Source organism: Pundamilia nyererei, unplaced genomic scaffold, assembly GCF_000239375.1.
Source record: "Pundamilia nyererei isolate P.nyererei 1_Seehausen unplaced genomic scaffold, PunNye1.0 scaffold00098, whole genome shotgun sequence".
NCBI lineage: Eukaryota > Metazoa > Chordata > Actinopteri > Cichliformes > Cichlidae > Pundamilia > Pundamilia nyererei.
Genome location: NW_005187499.1, coordinates 277752 through 299968, shown reverse-complemented (window position 1 = coordinate 299968; position 22217 = coordinate 277752). Strand labels below are relative to the sequence as shown.

At 40.4% G+C, this 22217-nt stretch overlaps 3 protein-coding genes across 4 annotated transcripts in view; 2 read left to right on the top strand and 1 right to left on the bottom strand.

Annotated features, from left to right (window-relative positions):
• Positions 1–951: 951 nt before the first annotated feature.
• LOC102209669 (Golgi reassembly-stacking protein 1) lies at positions 952–6542 on the top strand. The gene is made up of 9 exons (XM_005740187.2): positions 952–1132; positions 1766–1846; positions 1993–2196; positions 2308–2394; positions 2490–2620; positions 3801–3933; positions 4015–4120; positions 4207–4350; positions 5002–6542. The coding sequence occupies exons 1-9, from the start codon at positions 1070–1072 to the stop codon at positions 5430–5432; spliced, it is 1380 nt and encodes a 459-aa protein (XP_005740244.1). The 5' UTR covers positions 952–1069; the 3' UTR covers positions 5433–6542.
• Positions 6543–7348: 806 nt separating this feature from the next.
• On the bottom strand, positions 7349–15817 carry LOC102209195 (WD repeat-containing protein 48). Of its 2 annotated transcripts, none has more exons than XM_005740185.1 (18): positions 15746–15817; positions 14883–15023; positions 14669–14747; positions 14374–14586; positions 14118–14206; positions 12970–13071; positions 12666–12890; positions 12440–12514; positions 12115–12217; positions 11923–12020; positions 11218–11325; positions 11007–11103; positions 10815–10910; positions 10487–10592; positions 10263–10350; positions 8541–8617; positions 8253–8445; positions 7349–8166 (listed from the first exon to the last, which is right to left on the bottom strand). In XM_005740185.1, the coding sequence occupies exons 1-18, from the start codon at positions 15815–15817 to the stop codon at positions 8071–8073; spliced, it is 2058 nt and encodes a 685-aa protein (XP_005740242.1). In that variant the 3' UTR covers positions 7349–8070. The 2 variants fall into 2 exon arrangements, with proteins under 2 accessions (XP_005740242.1, XP_005740243.1); XM_005740186.1 differs by having other exon boundaries at positions 14669–14744.
• Positions 15818–17290: 1473 nt separating this feature from the next.
• LOC102208917 (sodium channel protein type 4 subunit alpha B-like) overlaps positions 17291–22217 on the top strand; it is a 42173-nt gene continuing 37246 nt past the window's right edge. Inside the window, exon 1 of the mRNA XM_013912710.1 lies at positions 17291–17631. The gene's annotated coding sequence lies outside the window, so the exon portion shown is untranslated. The remainder of the gene's footprint in view (positions 17632–22217) is intronic.

Genomic DNA, 22217 nt, shown 5'->3' with positions numbered 1-22217 from the left:
CACTAATCAATTTAAAACTGCGTCTACAAATTCTGGAATAATTTCAGCATAATGATCCTCAGTGTAAAATTGTGAAGACTGAACACAGTTTACCACAAATGCAGATTAATGTTGTGCAAAGAAGAAGCCATATGTGAACATGTTCCTGTCTTCTGTGAGTCAAAGCTCATTTAAAGTGGATTGAAGCAAAGTGGGAAGCTGTTCTGTGGTCACGGGAATCACAATTTAAATTCTTTTTTTCTTTTTCCATCAGCACCTAAAAAAACCTTCATCTCTCATGTTATTGGGGAGCAGCAGTATCTGTGGAAATGGCAGTTTGCACATCTGGAAAGGCTCCATCAATGGCATAACGTATATAGAGGTTTTACAGAAACATATCGACATGACATCTTTTTCATGGAAAGTCTTGCATATTTCAGAAAGATGATGCTTAACTGCAATCAGCAGCTACTACAACAGCATGGCTTTGGAGTAGAAGAGTCCAGCCTTCCTGCAGGCCAGACCTTTCACTAGTTAAAGCATCATGGAACAAAAAAGTAGGAAAAATAAGACCCAGGAATGTTGAACAGCTAGAATCCTCTATCAGACGAGAATAGGACAACATTCCTCTTCTGAAAGTCCAACAGCTGGTCTCCTCAGTTCCCAGATGTTTACTGGCTGCTGTTATAAATAGAGGGGATGCTACACAGTGGTAAACATGCCCCAAGTTAAAAATATGCAAAAAAATAAATAAATCCTAGAATAGAAAAAGTCCTTATTTAAAAAATTGAATATGTTTTGTGGGTACTAATCATATAAGATACGGGTTTATGAAATTTGCTAACTTTTCAGGCGTCACAGCTGAGTCACATCAAATAACACTGAAATTTGAAGCCGGTTTAACAGAATCTGAGGTATGAGGCAGCAAATAAACACTGTCAATGATGTGCGACCCTGCACGGTGTCCGAGGATCGACAGCAGCGATGTTCGACTGGTTTGGGCTGCGGACAAGATGGCCGAGAACTGTCAACTGTGGTAATTGTCGGTATTTTCTGATGACAGTAATTTTTAAACGAGTTCCCGGCAGAAATGGGTTTATCTCAGAGTTCAGAAGCATCCGAAGGAGGGACGTATGGATATCATGTGCACGGTGTAAGGCTTATAACGTGGCTCGTTTTTCTCTGAAACTGGAGCTGAATGTACAGCAGCTTATGAACTGTGTTGTATGCTAACAGGTAGCTAGCTTCGTAGTTTCAAAAACCTGACAGAAGAGACGGAGTTTACGTGTCATTGTGGGCGCAGCTGTGCATTAGGACGTATTTGTTTACGGTGTTATTAAGAAATAAAATGTTAGCACAACGTATAACTTGTCGCAAAGAAAGTCTTTTAAGAAGTCTGAGTCCACTGAGCTTCTGTTTTATTAAGTGCCCGGAAGTGATGCTTTGACAAGTAGAACTAGCGCGACGACAGTATTAATGGAAATAAATGTTTACCGGCTTAGAACGAACCGCTTTCCTATAACCATTTCATGCTTCAGCAAAAAATACAAGCAGTACTTTGGATTATAGTTCAGAGATGCTTAAATGGTTAGTCGATCGACTGATAAATCGATGCGACTGATCAAGATGTGCGTTTGCGACGCTGTTTTTTTTTTTATTTAAAATGATGCAATATTTAGTTTTTCTGTACATTTGCTTGCTTATATATTAATTTGAATTGAAACATTCCAGTAAATCATTTTCTTCAAAGATTAAAGTGCAGACTTGCTTGTATTTATTTTGACAGGTGCAGCCAAATTCCCCTGCAGAGAAGGCTGGCCTGCAGCCCTTCTTCGACTTCATCCTGTCTCTTGACACCAAGAGACTTGTAAGTTTAATTACAGCCATATAATAACAATTGCATTTACTGGTTATTCACTGCGACTGTAGATAAATATGATGAACATGAAAAAAGAAGAAGGTTAACACAGCTGGTTGCTATAATTGTTGTCTTCTTTAATTATTCCACACCAGAATGAGGAAAATGACCTTTTGAAGGAGGTTCTGAAAGCCAACGTGGAGAGAGCAGTGAAGATGGAGGTGTACAGCACTAAAACCACGAGGGTTCGTGAGCTGGAGGTGGTGCCCAGTAGCATGTGGGGAGGGCAGGGTCTGCTGGGCGCTAGTGTTCGCTTCTGCAGCTACCAGGGGGCCAATGAAAATGTTTGGCATGTCCTGGTGAGTTGCATCGTCAAAGAACTACTAAAACGCATTGTGCTTCACTGTAGTCTCAGCTTCTGTAGCTGTGAGTCCATTATGGCTTCATCTTTTGTTTCTGTTTTCTCCAAGGATGTGGAAGCCAGTTCACCGGCTGCACTGGCGGGGCTTCAGCCCCACAGTGACTATATTGTGGGAGCAGATCAGGTTTTGCAAGATGTAAGATGTCTTATTAGAACCATGCAACATTACTTGTGGCATGAAAATTTCGAATTTGCACCTCCAGTAGTTAATTCAGAGTTTGTCATTTGCAGTCAGAAGACTTTTTCTCACTGATTGAGGCCCATGAAGGAAAACCTCTGAAGCTGCTGGTGTACAACACACAAACGGACCTATGCAGAGAGGTGGTGGTCACACCAAACGGAGCATGGGGAGGAGAGGGCAGGTATGGCCAAATGCAGCTGACAGTATATGAAAGATGGATGTAATCATTGTCATGTCACCCGCTGGTTTCTGGACTCCACATTCTAATGCGTGTTAGTGTTTTCCCCCCCCACTATTTTTAGATTTTTCTTTGATGCAGATGCACCCTAAGGCCCAGGGGCCATATTTTTTTCAAAGACTCAGATCCGATCCACTGGAAGACATACATTTTAAACTTTTAACTGTATTTTCACAAGTTTTACAGCTTTTCCTATCTCACTTATGGCAATTTTAACTAAACCAATTAATAATTAAGTAATGAATAAATGCTTCAATCAAAGAAAAGTTCCTGTTTTTTCACTTTATGATATAAAAATTTCAGGGTTTTTTTTTACAAGGGGCCCACACTAAAGAAAAACAAAACCAGAAAAATGTCTGTGAAGTTTTCTCAGTCATCCAGGTCATTGTAGTCTAAGCAGCTTGGAAAGAAAATTGTCTAGACTTCTGGACTTCCTCTACCTTATCACATGAGCCAAGGTGTGAGAACGGGGTTTCACAATGAGCTCACCCGATACCTTGACTGATTGTGACCTACGCACGTTTTCACTCCTTGGCTCATGTGATTAAGTAGAGGATCATTAGGGTGTCCATTGTCCCTCTCGGGGGCACACTCCCACAAGGCTTAAATCTGGGACTCTCCACCTTTTGACCCTGCAGCTGAAGAAGCTTCTCGGATGAGAGGTGAAACGTCTTAAAGCCACTTAAAGAAGTCCAGACACTTTTCTTTCCAAGCTCCTTAGAAAACCAGAAAAAAGAACATTTTTTGTGACATAACAAGAACTTTCAGTTTAAATTACAGGATAGTCAGAGCAATGAGCTAGTAAAACTTTTTCTGTAATTTAAGCCCAGAGAGTCATGCTGACAGATTTCATTATAGTGTAGAAAAACAAGGACAAACTGTTGAACTTGCACTATATTTTCTCATATTTATTATTTACACATTTATTATATATGTAGTTTACACCAACAGAAAATGGTCCAGCCCACTGTGGGCTATCAGGCTCACATCCCTAAAATAAGACATTCCCAGAATAGGGTCTTACTTGGTGATGGTCTTGCATGTTGCAACTATGATTTCATGTGTAAATTGTTAATCAGTTGTTGTATTATATCTTAAAGCATCTGCAAATGTTTGTCTGCAGTTTGGGTTGCGGTATCGGTTATGGCTACCTGCACCGAATCCCTGCTAATCCAGAAATATCAACAGTCGAGCCTTCTGCCCCTGATGTTGAGGAGAAACACTCTCCAAAGCTGCCTGCGCATGGATACACAGAGGTGACAGTAAAATACAGCAAAATCTCACATTTGAGAAGCTGACACAGGTCAATAACTTTCACCGTGTGCGTGTGTCTCCAGGCACCTCTCATGGCACCTTCAAGCAATAGTGAAGAGTTAAACCTGGAGCAGGTCACCCTCGAGGACTCTTATCTACCTCCACCCATTCAAAGGGTCACCGAGCTTGGTCAGTTAAGATTCTGTTCACCTTAGCATATGCTGTGTTTGCAAAAATCTTCTTAAGAAGTGTGTTTTATTGTTGGAATTTTCCAGGTTTTTCTGATTCTGAAATGGCAGTGATGAACCCCGATCCTTCAGACTTGGTGGACAGGCTGGATCTGTCCATGTCATCCATTGACATGACAAACACCTCGCTGGCGATGCACGAGGAGAAGGAAAGCGAGATATCTGGTGTTGGTAAGTCAGTGTGGCAGCTGTTCATCACTGTCCAGTGACTTTCATGCATCAGTTTTAAGAAATATATTCAGTTTCATTTATATAGGTTCAAATCAGAACAACAGTCACCTCAAAGTGCTTTATATAATAATAATAATAATGGATTGCATTTATAGTGCTTTTCGAGACCCTCAAAGCGCTTTACAATTCCACTATTCATTCATTCTCACATTCACACACTGGTGGAGCCACAGTTGTAGCCACAGCTGCCCTGGGGCAGACTGACAGAAGCCCCTCTGGCCATCACCAGTAGGTGGTAGGTGAAGTGTCTTGCCCAAGGACACAACGACCAAGACAGAGAGAGCTGGGGATCGAACCGGCAACCTTCCTGTTACAAGATGAGCCTCCCAACCCCCTGAACCACGGTCGCCTTTTAATTTGGGAAAAACTTGAGGTAAAAACTTAACAATAATACACAGAAAACCCCAACAATGAAACATCTATGAGCAAGCACTTGGTGACCGTGGGAAGAAAAACTCTTCTAACAGGAAGAAACCTCTAGTATAACCAGGCTCAGTGAGAACTAGCCATCTGCCAATGAAATATGTTGTATGTTTAATATAATTCTCTCATCCACTTCTGTTTAATTCAACCATATTTGTTTTACTACAGAAGAGTTGGAGGACAGTGTTCTGCTCCCATCATTAGCAGACCACCAGAATGAGCCACAAGAGCACATCTCCCAGGCAGCCAGAGACCTCACTCCTGCTCTCTTGTCTGCTGATTCAAGCGTCCCACCAGCTGGACTCTCCCACCTGCTCACAGAGTGTGCAGAGCCACAGAGCTCTCTCATTGAGTCTAGTGATAGTCAAAGTCCAACTATAGGTGCGTTGTCTTTTTCTCTTGAGCCTTCTGTGCCCGCTGAAGACCTTCCTCGCTCATCTCCTGTCGATCTCATCCCATCTCTGGTCACCGAGGAGTCCACCGCAGACAGGTCTCCACCTCAGGCCATCGAGGACACTCTCGGGTCAGTGGATGAGATCGCAGAGCCTCTGCATGTGGCTTCTGCTCACCACTGTGACCATGAGCACGATGATGAGTAGGAACCCAAGAAGGCACATTTTGAGTAGGCTTAAGTCAGGCCAGACAAATGCAAAGTGTCGACGACAATCGTTTTGTTTTGTTTTTAAAGAAATGATTTTTAGGATAGATCATCAGAGGGAAGACTTTATCTTGTCAGTCTGTCTTGTTTGCATGTAAGACTGCGTCAGCAGATTGGTGACACTACATAAACCAGCTACAGCATTAATGCAGAAGATGGGTGAGGAAAAGGCACTGTAGTAATCTTCTGTGTGTTTTGTATGTGAGAATTTAGTTACTGCTTAGTTGTAAGCCAGAACAGTTTTTAAAGGTCAAACTTTTTCCTTCCGAGTGCAAATTTGGATCATACGGGTAATGAGACTGCTTCTGGTAGGCCGATGTAACAAAACTTGAATTTTTCCAAAGACAGACATTGCAAAGCACAGCTGCACCTTTTTTATCAAGGACAATTATCAATATTTTTTTGAAGTTACTAGACGGTTGGCCACTCAGATTAGTCGCCATAGTCTTTGGCGGTGGTGCAGTGTTACCTTTAATGTTTTGAAGCAACGTCATTTAAACTCTTACCCAAAGAAACACTTTTAATTATAAGACATGGGACATTTTACTTTATATCCTCCAGATTGGTGACACTACATAAAGGGCTTTCACTGTGGGACGATGCTGAATAGAAACAGCACAGGTTTTACTTTTGTTTTTAACACTAATATTTAATTAGATTTTGTTCAGTGATGTACTTTGTAATGAGTCTAAAATGGATGTTTACTGCTGTATAGCCAGATTTATGCCCCCTTTTAATTTCCATGACCTATGCAACACTAGATTATACCCACCTTTCATTTCATAGACAATGCATTGCTAATGTAAAGTAAGCATTTAATTAAATATAAGACTGCCAAGTTAGTGATACTTGAGTAATTGATTTTTGTTTTTATTTTTGGGGGCATCTTAACAGTTTTCATTGGTCAAGTAGGTGCTAGTGTGTAAAATAAGAAAAAGTATTTTTTGCAGATATTTTTATCAATGAATTGTCTGTTTTATTAGGAATGAGTGCAAAGTCTTGATGAATGTGAAATGGGTGAATCTTCGATGGTTAAACAATCACTGGGAAAGAAAAAAAAAAAGGAGTCCCTCGTTTCTCTTATTTCACTTGGATCAGCTCAACACAATACAACTCGAGACAGCCATTTATAATCCTGGTAAAACCTGTCATTGTTAAACCATTCCAATTTATTTCTTTGAATGCCTAAAATATACATATTTCACAAATGATTACAATAATGGATATTGCAGAGTTATGGCCTGATTATTTGTACCCATCTTGGATTTTTATTTTTGGCCAATTAGAGCTCACTCAATGCATCCTCCCTCCTGCTATGGCATTACACACACTCGTGGCAAAATTAAACTCCAGGAAATTACAATGAAAAGATCTGTTGTTGTGGCTTGGTGACACACCAAGCGACAAGATGTGTTAGCATTTATTACACTTTGGTGAAGTTCCCACAGTGGCTGAATGTTCGTATGTTATCTCAGATGAGATTCCCCTTCAAGTTAAATTTATGCTCCACTGAACTCCTACTGAATCTAAATGAAATATACATTAGGAACAACCCTCGCTGTCATCAGAGTCCATGCTCGTGAACCAAACGCAGAGCATCTAAGCATGAATTACTGTTTAAGATATATACCCTATATATAATTTCCCCAATTGCTAAGATGACCTACACAAATACTAACTGCAAGTTTCAGATTGCAGTGAAATCAACAAATGCAAATCTTACCATTCAAGTCATTTAGCGTTCATGACCATGAATGTGCTGCAGGGATTTGGAAAAATAATTTTTGTGTGTTTTTGCTTTTTTAAGTAAACTGTACAAAAACAAAAAGAAAACAGCTGCAAAACCAAAAGAAAAAGTAATTTAAATGAAAAATGTTGTACATATATTTACAAAATAAAGAACATTCATTCCTTTGAGGATAACACCGCTAAAAACAAAAGACAACGTGGACTGCTTCTGTCGATGAGGTTCAAGCTCTGCACTAACTGGATGTCTAAGCCGAGGTTAAGTTCAAGTTAATGCAGACGACGTCGACTACAGAACAGAGGAGGGTTTTTTTGTCTTTGAGGGACTGTGAGGCTACCCAGAGACCAAGTGTACTCCTAAACTGGTGATACTGCTGAGACAGGACTGGAGTGTCTGTAGAACAAGGACAGTTTCCTGGAATGTACTAGAACAGACAGTCTACTACATCCGTGTGCATACATACACAAACACGCACTGCAACTTCAGTCGCTTCAAAAATAAAATGCCAATCAGGAAAGGGTGGGCAGGGACAGTCAAAGATGTGAGGAAGAAGAACAAGGAAAAAAAAAGGATGCAGAGAGGAGACATTTAAGTCCAAACTTAAAAAAAACAAACAATATGGACCACTTATTTCCCAGGTGTCTGTTGGCTGCGCCGGCCTGTTCTTCTCAGTTTCCTATAATACAACATGAGCCATGTCCCCACAAATTTTACTGGATTCTCACTGTTACTGCAACTCTTGACCACACAATGGGGTTTTAGGGTACTACATGTCAGAGGTGGGTGGTGATTGGCAAATGACAAAGAGTTCTGCTTTTAAAAATGACGACTTTCACGTGGACTTCTGCCTATAGTGAAGTGTCAAGTCCCCTCCGCTCTTCCAGATAAAATGTTTAACTGTTCGCAGGTCCATGTTGGGATCTAGCACCTGGACGAATCAAAAACAAAAGAAGGTTACTAACATGAAAGAGAAGTTGTGTTCAGTGCATTCACAGAGCGTGTTGATGTGCCCACCTGGTCTTGACACATTAGCTCAATCTTCTCTTCAGCTAGCATGGCCATGTCCTCCTCCTTCTCCTGCTCCCCGGGTTTATCGTTGGCCGAGGAGCTGGTGGTCTGTGACTCGTTGTCCAAGTTGATGATCTTCTCATAAACATGTTCCATGACCTTTCTCACCTGGAGCATGTCACTGGCCGACAGTCGGTCCCTGTGCGACAAAGAAGGTATAAAAACCGGCTGTGAACATTGCAGAGCTGCACGTGACAGGGATCTTTGCTGAAATACGAGAAATTACAAACTTACTTTTTTAGAGTTTTTGCACCAGAGGAAGAATGGGGCTGGAGGTAGAACGGGATTTTGTTGAACTTGGGCATATTTTTCTGTCATGGAAAAAAAAAAAAGACGTGTAACTCAAACGTGAGAACAAAGTTTAAGTGCAAATGTCGCATCACAAAGATACAAGAAAATGGTGTTGCTTCATTCAGGGAAGAACAGTGACGGATCTGTAACACCGCTGAGCTTTTTTCTGGCTTAGACCGGGCCTGTTGGCGAGCAGTGCGGTGATTACGCAGCCAGGCACAGCTGGTCCGTGTACTTTAAAAGCAATGACTCTGTGTCACCTCGTCTGACCGTGTGATAAAAATAACATGTATTAAACTTGAGTAAATAAATCACAAAGTGGTTGAAGAACTTTTTTAACGGCAATGCTGCAGAGTTCCCTCTGCTTTCTCACTGCAAGAAATCTCCTGCAATCAGGTTTCACATTTGTATCCTGTTGTGATAAAGTGCACAGTCATAGCCCTTAATGTCATACCTTAGTCCCTACTGAGTATAGAGCAATTTGTGAAAGGCAAGTACACATTTTTAGTGCTCGTCGTTTCTAACTGCCTTAATGTTCACTCATTCACTAACAACTGAGTGTTAGTGGATTACTATTAGAGCAGGCAAGCTGTGCACGTCTAGTCTCTTTAAACAGAACAGAGTGTTTAGTTTGAAAGTTGGTCAGGTCACATTTGTAAACAGTAACCTGATAAATGAATAACATTTTGCTGCTTCAGGTTTTAAGGTGCTGTATATTCTGGCCACTACTGACTGAGAGAGAATCATCATAGGAGTCACAATTCTGCTTTAGTCTATAAGCAACTCAAGGAAGTACTCATTACCATCATCTGTACCAAGTATAAAACATGTTACACAAACTCAGAAGTACTGAATCTCAAATACAAACACGGGGCTATTTTTGCCTGTTTTATGCAGCTTTTAGTTCCTTCCCACACTAAAGCCGTCCAACTAGAGTATACGTATTAACACTTTGTAGTGTTTAGCAACAAAAGCAGTCATGATTTTCTTCCTCCAAGCTTCCAAACCAGTGGGCTTCAACTACTCATGCCACATTTTTAAAAAATCTTCTTTTAATTTTTGAATGAAATGTGCATGAAATATACACGAGCACTTGGGCTTTCTAATTTTAATAAATTATGTAGAGCGATGTAGACCAAAGTTAGACGAGCAGATGACGGATGATGCCCAGGATAAAGGGCAAATAAGGGAGCCAGCTGCTCATTTCCAGTTCCATATTTTTATTCTTGGACTAGCTCTGCATGCTCCACAGTTCAAAAATAATGCTTATTTATCTTATACTGAGTCTCGGAGCAGCCTCTCATGTCAAACATATATGAAATGAGCTGCTTAGGTTTCTTTCACACTCACTGTCAGACAACTTTCTGATGATTGGCTACCCTTTGCAAACAAGAAATGTAAAACATTAGGTGCTGTGCTGTGCTTGATTATATTTAGGATAGCCCCTCTCTTTCAAGTTATGACCCTATGATCAGCCAATAGTGTCACAGAGATTATTATCCACTGATTTTATTATGTGAAACTTTGACCAGGTTTACTATGATCAGCCACCAGTGGAACACTGCATATGACAGGATAGATGAAAAGCACAACATGCACACTTTAATAAAAGATCAACGGAAAGGAGGTTTAAAAAAAAAAAAAAAAATCAGCAGAGATACTCACATCTACAGTTATATCAATAACCCACTGTGGGACTGTCTCATTGAGCAGCATGGATTCAGTCTCTCCGCCTGAATCTCTACATAGCAACCTGCAGCGTAAAAATAAAGCAGATCAAAAGAAAAGCTGGACTTGTGCGACCATTTCTAATGACACGTGATGACATCACAAGGGGAAGATTTGACTTTCTAACATGACCTTAACTGACGATCTAAAAGTTAGCTTACCTAAAAAGGGTTCTGCCTCCCGCTTCTCCAAAGATAACTGGTGTGTGTGGTGGCACCTGGAAATATCCGTTCCCTTTCTGGACCCTGTTTTCTTGCTCTCCGTTCACTGAGGGAACAAGAACATAATCAACAAACCCGATGACATCTTGGCTTGGAATGCGCTCACTGGCACAGTTTGCAGCCAATTCATGTTTGAGGCCAAGTGGATAAAAAGACGAGGGAAACAAGACAAAGGAAAAAACATGCCCCGATGACGCTCCCCTCGGTGCAGACATTTGGCAGTTTGTGCATTCACTGGATAATTGAATCAGTCAATCAATCTCCTCACCATGGTTCACCTCGTTCTCTTCCTCGTCCATGGGGTTGATTCGGGTTCTGGGCCAGAACTCCAGCAGAGCCTGAAGCAATAGTCCGCCCAGGTTCACTGCAAAGGGGAGAAATCAGCGTTGTGTAATGCTAACTTAGACCTCTGGCTCTGCATTACGTAACCTTCATTAGTATAGAAAATGTAATCTCTTACACTTTGGATCCGATCCATCGGAACTTGAAAACCCTGCGTCCTTTGCAGACACCCAGGCAGCAAAGCAGTCACTCTCATCCAAAGTGATAGTGAGCATCTGTCGAGCACATAACCACGACAGGAATCAACCAGGAGAAGTTAGAACACAGCTAGAAAACACTGAATGTCAAATCATGTGACGGGCTCCTGTATTACCAGGTTTGAAACTCACCCCAGTTTTCAGATCAACAGAGAACCAATTTGGCACATAGACCATCTTGAAGCGCTTTTTAATCTCTTCGTCAAATTCAACCTTCCCCAAGTCTTCGCCCTTACATGCCTACAGGTCAAATGTGAGCACAAAAGGTCATTTCAAACTACAGATATATCGACAGGTGTGCATTCCTACAATTTCACTTTAATTCACACAGATTCATCAGCTCATTCAGGTGGATGAGCACCAATAAAACCACAGTGGAGTTCTCCGCCCCAACACCCACGCCTGGGAAACTTTCAGAAGAACTAAAGGTTCATTCGGGGTCCATCAGTTCTTCTTCCTGGACGGCAGCCCCAGGAAGATTAAAAAATAAGGCAAAATCATTCATTTCACAAACCAAAAACAACAGCTCTTCTTTATTTTACACAACTATAAAACCATTCATTCTTGTTGGGCATCACCACCCAGTTCTGCTGTATCTCCATGTTGTTATGTCTTAGAACAGTGAACAAAAACAGTCTGCATTAGCAGCTTTTTTTTTTTTAAATTTGGCTTTAAAATTCTGACATATTTGACTAATCAGTGACATTTAGTGATGCAAGCCACGCCCTGAAATCTCCTTCACTTATCCTCCCACCTATGAAGACCAATAAAGACCAAGATAAGAGCACATCCCATATCCTAATATCTTAATCATTAATGCCAGAGTGTGTGGTTTACCTTTAGGACGTCCCAGAAAGCCACATTGTTGTTAGTGTCTTTGGTGAGTATGTGCCTTTTGTCATTCAGAATGTGGCACTGAATAATACTGGCACCTCCTGCAACATCAACAGCGCTGTTAGTTAACAGAGGGAAAAGAGATTTGGAGGATTGTATACTTTCACATAAAAAAGAAATAAAAAACAAAAGTACCCTTGATGACTTGTTCTGGCTGAGTACACAGTGGTGTCAGAGGGGTGGTGCAGTCGTTGTCATACTCTCCGGATGATCTGAAGTTGTGCATTCCCTTTAGAGACTAAACACACACCAAAAAAACAAAAACTTTTAATAATTGCTTCCCCACTCCTCGTTCTTCTCTTTTGTAGTACAGAATTACAAAGCTGCTTTTAAATTTTAAATGAACTGCAGATGAATTATGGCTGAACACAGTTAGGTGTGGCCACATGAACAACCCTCTATCTATACTTCACTACATTGACAGTGGATCACTGATCTCAGAGGTGTCACGCATGCTTACCCATTTATTAACAGATGACTTGGTGGTGGAGACCCAGATTGCTGGAGGTGGGTCCGCAGATCTGTCCAGTTCCATCTGTGCAAGAAAAGGCAAAAAGGCTGAATGACCCTGAGACCCATCCTTTTATATTTTCAATATTATGGTTAAATATATCCTAAAATTAACCATTACACAGGTTGTTATGCAGTTATTACAAAAATCTAGCCCTTATTTGCTGGACCCTTACTTTGAGCACTGGGGCCTTCTCCTCACAGATAAGGACACGGATGTCTGGGTTACGCAGGTCCGTACAGTAGATCTTTTTGTCTCTGCCTCCAGAATATACGTGCGTAAAGGCCTCATTGACCTGCAGGGCCCACACCCCTTCGTCGTGCACACGGTAGGTGGCGATGCACCTCTGCTGGCCGAGGGACCAAAGGCGAATGGTCCCATCTGAACTGCCTGATAGGCACTGTGGGGAGGACCGGTGACTTTTAGATTCTGAAACTCTGCTCTTTGGCAGCCGCGGCATTTTAGATTATTTAACTCACCTGAGTGCCGTCTCGATTCAGCAGCAACGATTTGACGTTGTCCGTGTGACCTTTTAGCTTCATGAGCTTAGCGCATGTTCGAGGATCCCACACTCTCAGAACCTGAAGAAAGACACAAGAAGGGTAACGACAGCAGGCACTACTTCACTGTGTTTACATGCATGATAATCCTACTGGGCTAAAACAAAGCAAGGTACGCACTCAATTACACCATTCATGCATTTCCTTTATATTAGATTTTTGAAGCAGTCTTTATAGTTTATAATATCCACAGATTTGTGACAGCCTAATGGAAATGCTTTAAGGATATCTGAACAGAAACCAAAGGTCAGTGAAGAACTTGTATTATCACTTGCTTACAAATTCTTAAGAGAAGTTAGAGTTAAGTTTTCTTATAATAGTCATTTTACTAAAGCCATGTAACCTACCTACATAGAGCTGAAGACTACAAGTTAGAATATGAAAGAACTTTTTATGGGTTTTGCGTTTTAAGAAATTAGTAAAAATAAGTTAACAAGGCAATTACTAGATTATAGTGTAGTAATTCATTGTCTACTGCTCAGGTTCAAGGTTTTGAAAAAACTGAACTCAGTGAATGGAAGAAGGCTAAAAAGGCTTTGTTAAGGCCTGAGGTTTATTTGGAAATCTGTCAACTAGACAAAACTGTGAAGCTACAATTTAAGATCACAAATGATACCTGGATTACAGAGCAACGCTTAAACTATGCTTTGAAGTTTAAAGGGCAATAACAATTGTTCTTTATATCTTGACGCTGGTCTAAGCAACTTAGAGATCATGCCATAAAAACCTGAAGTTTAACAAATTATACATCACCCCTAAGACAATTATGAGCCTTTTAGGGACCCAAACAGGACTAAGAGACGTGTAATAATCCACAGAGACCCTAAAAAGCAATTCTAATCACTGAATGAGTGATTATAATTGGTACCTGTGACGCTCCTGAGAGCTGAGTTATTGAAGCTTAGAGTCCTTTTAAAAGTGACTGTAGTTAGAGAAACAGATTGTTGCTCAGTGAAGCTGTTTATGTCTCAGTATTTTCGAAAATGTAACACAACTGAAAGTTCGCATTTATTCCTTAGTGTAAACACTGGGCACTGTGTAAATCTGTCCATCTGTGTGTCACAAACCTTTTCTGTGGATCCTGATACAATAACCGTGCCCATCTGGTTCATAGCCAGACTATAGATTGAGTCCTTGTTCCCACTCAGCGATGAAGCTGTTGGAGACAAATTATAATAAGTCCAAAGGTACAGACTGACTTTGACATGAACATATCGGTCATGCTGAATATAAATTACACTCAGTACAATTCACATCTAATCTAAGCTTCTGTCCAGAGGACAGAAATGGATACTAGTGTCACACTGCAAAATCTTTACTTACTGGTGACAGTGTTGTTGGAAGCAGTGAGTGCTGTTAGTGTGTTCACATCCCAAAGAAAGATCTGCCTGTCCAGACCTGCTGATGCTACCAGCTCTTTGTCCTTAGCGTAAGCCAACGCTTTCACGTAGTCCTTATGTGTTCGTAACGTTGACATACAAAACCCTTTGTGTGCGTTCCATACTTTGACTGTCGTATCCGATGAGGCAGATATCACTGAAAGCAAATTTTTTTTAGATTAGAAACGGGGGTTTCAAAATAAAATGTTGGGTGAACTGAACAGCTTTAAAAAACTCACAAGTTTTTCCATTGCAACAGAGGACTATGTCATTAACCCAGTCTGTATGATGCTCCATCGATGCAATGTATGGGTCCTGCTACAATAACAAGAGAGGACAAGGACAGTTAAAACAGTCTTAGGCATGGGATTTGAGAAATGCATACTAAAGCAGCTGCCTTATGTAAAATGAGTTGACTGTTTTAGCATAACGGAGCAGGGCAAGAAGCTGTACTTTGTGCTGGTAGACGCTCCATATCCGGATGATGGAGTCCCTCCCTGCAGTGAAGAGCCGGTTCAGAGCAGGGTCGAGCTGGAGTGCATTCACCCCGTTTCGATTGTACTTCTCCACCTCATCTCTAATGACATATGATACCTGGAACACAGAGAGGAGAATGGGCGCTGGGCTCAGACTCCTAATCTCGACCTGTTTTGTTTTGGCCCACACAACACACCCACCCAACACACCCACCCTTTAAGCTCTAACGCGCTAACACTTGTATAACGTGAACTTGCACTGCAAGGACCTGCAGAGTTAACGAGACAAACACAGAGCTTAACTAAATGTCATACACACTGGCATATAATGCAAACCGGTTTCAGTTTAACAACAAGGAAAGTGCATAACTTTAATGTGTATTTTACGGCAGCTGGGCATACTGGCAATGGTTCACGACAGACCTGCCCGGACGCGTACGTTTCACTAGCAATTAGACGGAGCCCGGATACAGTAGCTAGCTTAGCTTCCGTCAACGCCATAACAGCTTCAAACGGCAACCCAGGAGGGGTGTTATTATTTTGTACTGACAGGCGATATCTGTAGTTATCTTATAAAGTATTTTACACTTGCTCGTATGAAAAAAATGTTTGCAAAAGCATGTAATCATTTGGAAGCGACCGTTAGCACATGCCGCTAACACCTCTCGTATGCTAAGCTAGATAGGTTAGCTGGCTTGAGTCATGACACCTAACTGCAACGCTATCTTGTGCATGTATTTTTTACTCCCTATCGGGTGTTTGTGAAGAACATCTTTAAGCTGGAGGCCCCGATGTTGCCGTTGTCACACATTTATCAATAATGTAACGCCTCTAATTTACCTGTACTTTCCTCCGCCCAGCAGCATTTTGCCTGTGATGCGTGGCCATCTTGCATGTTGACAGTGAATTCATGTGATGCTACATCCGGAAAAAAAGAAAACATATGTACCTGGGCCTTCTGGGTAATGTTGTTCTACACTTTCCTAAACTGTTAACTTAAAAAAGATTTTATTTTATTTATTTTTTTGTCTTTCCCCACCACTCACTCCTGGGGATTTGTTCACTGGCACAGTGGTGCTGTTTTGTAATAGTACACTTTGGGTATCAATCAATTTAAAAATGTAATAATCAATGTAACATAATTTATGTATTTTAAAACTAGTTTTTGTTTTGTTTTTGTTTTTTTGAAGACCTAGAATCTAAATACGTCTCTCTCTCAAGCATTTTGGGTCAACTTATATTGTTCAAATGTGCTACCATAATTAAAACAGATGTGACAGTCAACACAAAAAAGGTACAGAGACATTTTTCATAGTGCGTGTTTGATATAGCTATAATTGTTCATGAAATAATTCAGTGGGGTACATAGGGGAAAGAAAGAAAGTATTGACTCTAGCCGTCTCGAGCCAATATCAATACCAGCTTTGGTATTGAAACTATCAATATTTATATCGATCCGAGTGCCTGTATGGCACAGTGATTGATACTTCCGCGCAGTTTACCAAGATGCACGCTGGGTAATCGTTATGGCTGTATTAATATATAATATGCAAATATAAACATCTGTTTATATGGTCGCAGAGGAGGATTAACACAAGACCGTCCAATCGTCCAGTGTTCACATTATCTGGGTAAACTATTTACCAGGCTTTTTATCTTTTATTAGAATGACTTAGAAATAAGCTTAAAATATGTCCCGCCTTCCTCTATACCTTAATGCACAAAATGTGATGTATGAATCCTGATGAGACAGTATTTGGGTCTATCAATCTGCGCAATGTTCTGAAAATAAGAATTCTTGCTGCTCCATACAAAAAGAAAGTCTATTACCGAACACTAGAGGGGGTAATACACTATCATGAGCTGCACACGAAGTCCAAACCTCCCGGAAAGACAGAATAAAAGTCTGAGGACCGGTGGTGTGAAATCACGTCTTTTTAAGGATTCACTCATGCGAATCAGGTTTTGAATCCAAACCAAATCAGCTCACTGTAGGGTGCATGCTGTGAACTCGGGCTCTGGCTGTTCTTCACGGGTGTGCATGCCTCTGGTTGACCATTAAACCAAACAAAAGTGTTTCAAGTGTTCAAAATCCCCGTGTGAAAGGTGAGCCACGTGAAATGTTGGCTTCTCTGGTAGGAGACTGGGCGTTTCCCACACACACTTTTTACAGAAATAAACTTTGAGCTTCTTCATAGTCCTTGGACTAAGGCATACTTGGTGATGTGGCAAAAGCACAGCGCACACTATGCCTGAGAGCGCCATGGGACGCCTATGGCGCAGTAATCCTCTGTGGCCCAGCAAACCCCCCCCCCCTTCCCCCACCCTCACTGCTCTCTTGCTCAAGGGCAAATCGAGACAGCGCAGCATCCTCCACGCTCAGCAGCCGGAGACTTTTCCTTCATGGGATGAAAACCGACGGGCCTCACGAATGGAAGGCAAGAAGACGAAGTTTTACTTACACCGCACCTGTGACAGCTTTCAAAATGTCCAAAATAGGGTGACTGCAGACCTCTGGCGCTTACCAAGAAGTCAGTTTTGACCGTTTTTCTCTGGATTCTGATGACACTTTTTTCCCCCGTGGGCTTGAGTTTGGATCCACGATGAGGCGAAGTGAGCCTTGAAAAGAAAACATGGATTTTGCACGGAAGGTTTGGTTGTTTCTTCTTCTAAAACCCGAAGAACTTCATTCTGGAAACGATGCTGTAAAACTCACAGTTTCACATGTAAGTATATTCTTCACGGAATCCTCATGTGGCTGCAAAAACATATAGCAGAAAATGATTGGCACGACTTGTTGGCTGTTTGTTCTCTCCTTTTGTTTTTCATTTTTTATTGTATTCGCATAAGGGCCGTATGTTAACGGAGAAGCGCTCATTACTTCATCAAAAATAAGTGTTCAGTTTCAAAAAGCTTTAGGGTTAAGCTACATGTGGAGATTCACTTTAACGAGGTCAATGTTTCCTTTGGCTTCTTATCTCCATATGAAGTGAAAAGACACTTAATGTAATGATTATTACACATGTCATTCATGACATCACAAACCACTTTTTTTATTTTTAAAAAGCTCAACAATCTTCATGTTTAATGTGACTCATGTAACTTTTGATAAGTTGTAATATTCATATTTTGGGTGTTTTTTTTTTTTAAAGTAATATCTGAACACTGACAACTGGGATTCAGTTCATTATCAGCTACTGGTTTCATGAGTGGATCATTTTACCACTGTCTATATTTTTATATGTGTATGCTTGGCGTTTAAGCTATCTTTTGCAATTACATTGAAAGGTTTCTGCCAAAGAAGTAGGTCATCAGTTCAGGCTGTGCACCTCAGATCACAGTATGAAGCTCTGAGGGGGAGAAGGACACATAACATGGTGATGAAGAACACACAGAAGGCCCAGTTACACTAGACCCCCAGAAAAATTTGAAAAAAGTTGGACTCATTTCTAAACCTTTTAATAATGTTTTTAGTGTAGTTTTTAATATTTCGATTGCAAAATACAGCATTATTTAAAAAAAAAAAGTAAATCCAAAGAAAGCAGTCTTAAGTTAGAAATGAGTTAACAACCAGATAGTGAGAGCTATCGCCTGATAACAACTTTCTTACCTGTTAAAACAATCTTAAAATAAAAGATGATGGAATAGATAGCAGCAGTACAAAGTCCTACTGTAGTCCCATAAAAGATGGGGGGGGGACAATAGTCTTCTGTGGCTCTATAAGAACTATGCCATGTCTAATAGTCATGTTACTCCATTCGTATAGGTTAAAGAGCTGAAGACTACAAGTTAGAATCTGAAAGAATCTGAAAAATCATCTATTGACTATTTAAGACCACAGAGCTAATGCACTGTGCTGTGGACTATAGTGTAGTGATTCATACTCTACTGTTCAGGTTCAAGGTTTTAAAAACTGAACTCAGAAAATGGAAGAAGGCAAAAAAAAAAAAGGCTTGGTTAAGGCATATATAGAAGGTTTATATGGAAATCTGTCAACTAGACAAAAGTGTGAGCTACAATCTAAGATCACAAACAATGGCTGGATTACAGAGCAACAAAATATATTTAAATACATTTGTCGCATAATAATAGTTCTTCACTGGTCTAAGCAACTTAGAGATTGTGCCATAAAAACCTGAAACTGAACAATTCGAATATAGTTACAATTACCAAGTAAGCTGTGAGAAAATTCACAGCTTACTTGTTTTGAACTATAGAATAAGACAGTATTTTCCATTTATTTTAGGTAAGCCACACATTCCAAAAGCCTACATTTTATATGTTTAACTATTTTATATGTTCTAAAATGTTTCACTTTTAATGAGAGAAAAATTCGTTAATTATGAGCACTTTAGGGACCAAACAGGAGGAGACGATTTGTAATAATCCACAGATGCCCTGAGAGGCATAAAAACAGGAGTTACCATTCGATGATTATAACTGGTAAACCGTGACACACGTGAGAGTCACAGAAGACTTTATATAAACATCTGGTAACAGACACAGACTTTGTTACAGTGTTGCTGAAGCTTAGGGTTCTTTTTGCAGTTATTGTCGTCGCAGGGACAGAATATTGTCAGTAAAGCCGTTTATATACTTAACAGAGCTGAAAGTTTGGATTTATGCCTCAGTGTAAGTTCAGCATTAGAATCAGACTCTCATAAAGTCAACAGGTGCTTTAAAAACATGTTTTGTTACCTTTGAATTATCAGGTTGGTTTGTACGCATGCATTGAACCTCAAAACTGCCCAAACTGTTCTGTCACTGTCCTATCATAATGTTCCATATTAATTTACATCAAAACACATCAGACTTCATGCAGTTATTTAACTGTGAGTCTTTACTTTAACCATTTTTTTCAATGCATAGCTGTACGAAGCTAAATTCTGGCGTTAGCTGATGTGAGAATCCATGTCACAATGCATGTGTTCGTGCATGTGCGTGCATTTGCATGTGAAAACTGCCAGTGTGCAGCTCTGCTCTGCTTTCAATCTAATTATCTTAATTATTTGCACTGCTGATGACCACAGCACATCTGGCTGTTATGGGAATTAAATTTTATTCAAACTAAAATGAGTGAAATACTTTACAACCACTTCCTCCTATGAGTAAGCTGGCATGCAAAGTGAAACTGTGCATGCTGGCAGTTGTCCTCTCTGTGCATTTAATAATATTCACATTAAATTTGTATCATTCATTCATTTGATTTATAGACTGAATGTTGGGGGCTGTGTTTCGCTGAAAGATTCGTCACATCCTGTCCCGTCGCCTCATGACAGAAATATCATTGCTTTGAACCTTTTATCTGCTTTATGATGTCGTAAATGGGCCTTAACCTCTTTATTTTGACAGTAAATGGGAGAGCACTGGATTCTGTGTATGAGACAAGCTGATCTGAGATAAACCTGGGCCAAATAAGCAGATCAAATGAAAGCAGATAACTAGCGTCTGGCTGGACGTGTGAAGGGATCAATGCATTTCAGGACAGGAGTAGATGCAAAACTCGCAGAGCTTAGTCAATAGGAAAAGGATACAATGGTATTTCTCTTTCAAAAGGAGGGCATCGAAATGTAATCCTCCTGTTGGAAAGCTTTTTGAGTTATTAATATAGCAGACTCTGTCATGGATAACATGTAGCAGTGAGTTTTCGATAGGGTCTTTAGTATTTATCTTTATTTACGAGTAGACTTTGGTTTTTATCTCTGATCAGATGACCTGAAAACTGTCTTAATGCTTATCCCATGGGAACGACATTTGCCATTAAGAACAAAGCAGATGTGCTGCTTTCGGGCTTGTAAACATCCACAAGTAGGATTTCGAGCTGTTTAAGCTATATTTACTTCTCTGGTAAAAATAACGGTGTAGTACCGATGACCTGCAACCTGTCTTAATGCTTATGCCAATCAGAACAAAGCGGATGTACTCTTCTAGACTGTGGGTTTGAGGTGAGCAGGATTTCAAGCTGTTCCGCCTTTATCTGTAATTCTCGAGTCAAAATAACCTGTTATTCTCTGATTTGTCAAAGGGAAAGACTAAAATATACAACAGTTGTTATACAAATCTTTTTTGAGCATTTCTCAAATCCAAATTGTTTATAATGTGGAAGAAGAAGCTCATGGTGAACAGACATTTTCATCCCAGTGTCGACTTTACTTGTTCTGCTTCTGTGGTTCATACATTTCACAGTTTCTGGCTTTCAAACTTGTTTCCAAGCAAACGTGGCAAATAGAAAACAACCCTGTGTGATAGATGAGCTTGCTTGCTTTGCTTGTTTGAGACGCACCACCACCGTGCCCTCAATGTCCGAATGCAGATTTAGTTGGTTTTTAAATGATCTCACTGTAGACTGAAAGAGAAAAAATATTCATATTTTCTTGGTAGTCATTAACTATTGATGCATGAGAATGTGGTGAAAATACCAGATATATCTTTAGAGTTGGTTGAGACCTGGAGTCCAAACAAGGAGTTTGATGTCACATTTGGTGATAGCAATTATGAAGCTAGTTCTTGTTTTCAGTTTTAGTGGCAACAGAATGACAACTTACGCTTAGGATTTTATTATTGCAGGCTGTTTCTCTTGTACCCTATATAATTTCTGCCCTGAGCTTTAAATATTTTGAAAACTTAGAAGCATACAGTTTAAATTAAGCCTCAGGAGCTCATTTTGGCATTTGTGATGCTGTAGTGACAACAAAGTGTGCTAAATATGTGTAAATGTACTGATAGCTTTGCATTTTCTCTTCTTGCTGTCACCTGTTGCAGTCAGCAAATGATCGCCATCCTAATCCTGATTCCTAATCCCTCTGATTTAGAACTATGTCTGCCTTAGTCTGACTGAGAAACAGAAAGCTGGTGGTTTGTGGTAACAGTCGACAATTTAGATCATGTCTCTTAACCTCCTTTAGCACAGTCTTACCATCAAAACAATAAGAGCTAATCCCACGTTTGACTGAAGTCTTCATCCTGTTATGCAATGTTTGAAATGAACCGTGTGAGGGCTTCAGTGGCATATCTGTCTCCTTCATAAATGCTACAAACCTCATATCAAGATGGGTGCCCAAAATCCTGCTCCTCACATACAAGGTCTTAAATAATCAGGCCCCATCTTATCTCAATGACCTTGTAGTACCATATCACCCTATTAGAGCACTTCGCTCTTGCTCTGCAGGCCTACTTGTTGTTCCTAGAGTATTTAAAAGTAGAATGGGAGGGAGAGCCTTCAGTTTTCAGGCCCCTCTTCTGTGGAACCAGCTTCCAGTTTGGATTCGGGAGACAGACACTATCTCTACTTTTAAGATTAGGCTTAAAACGT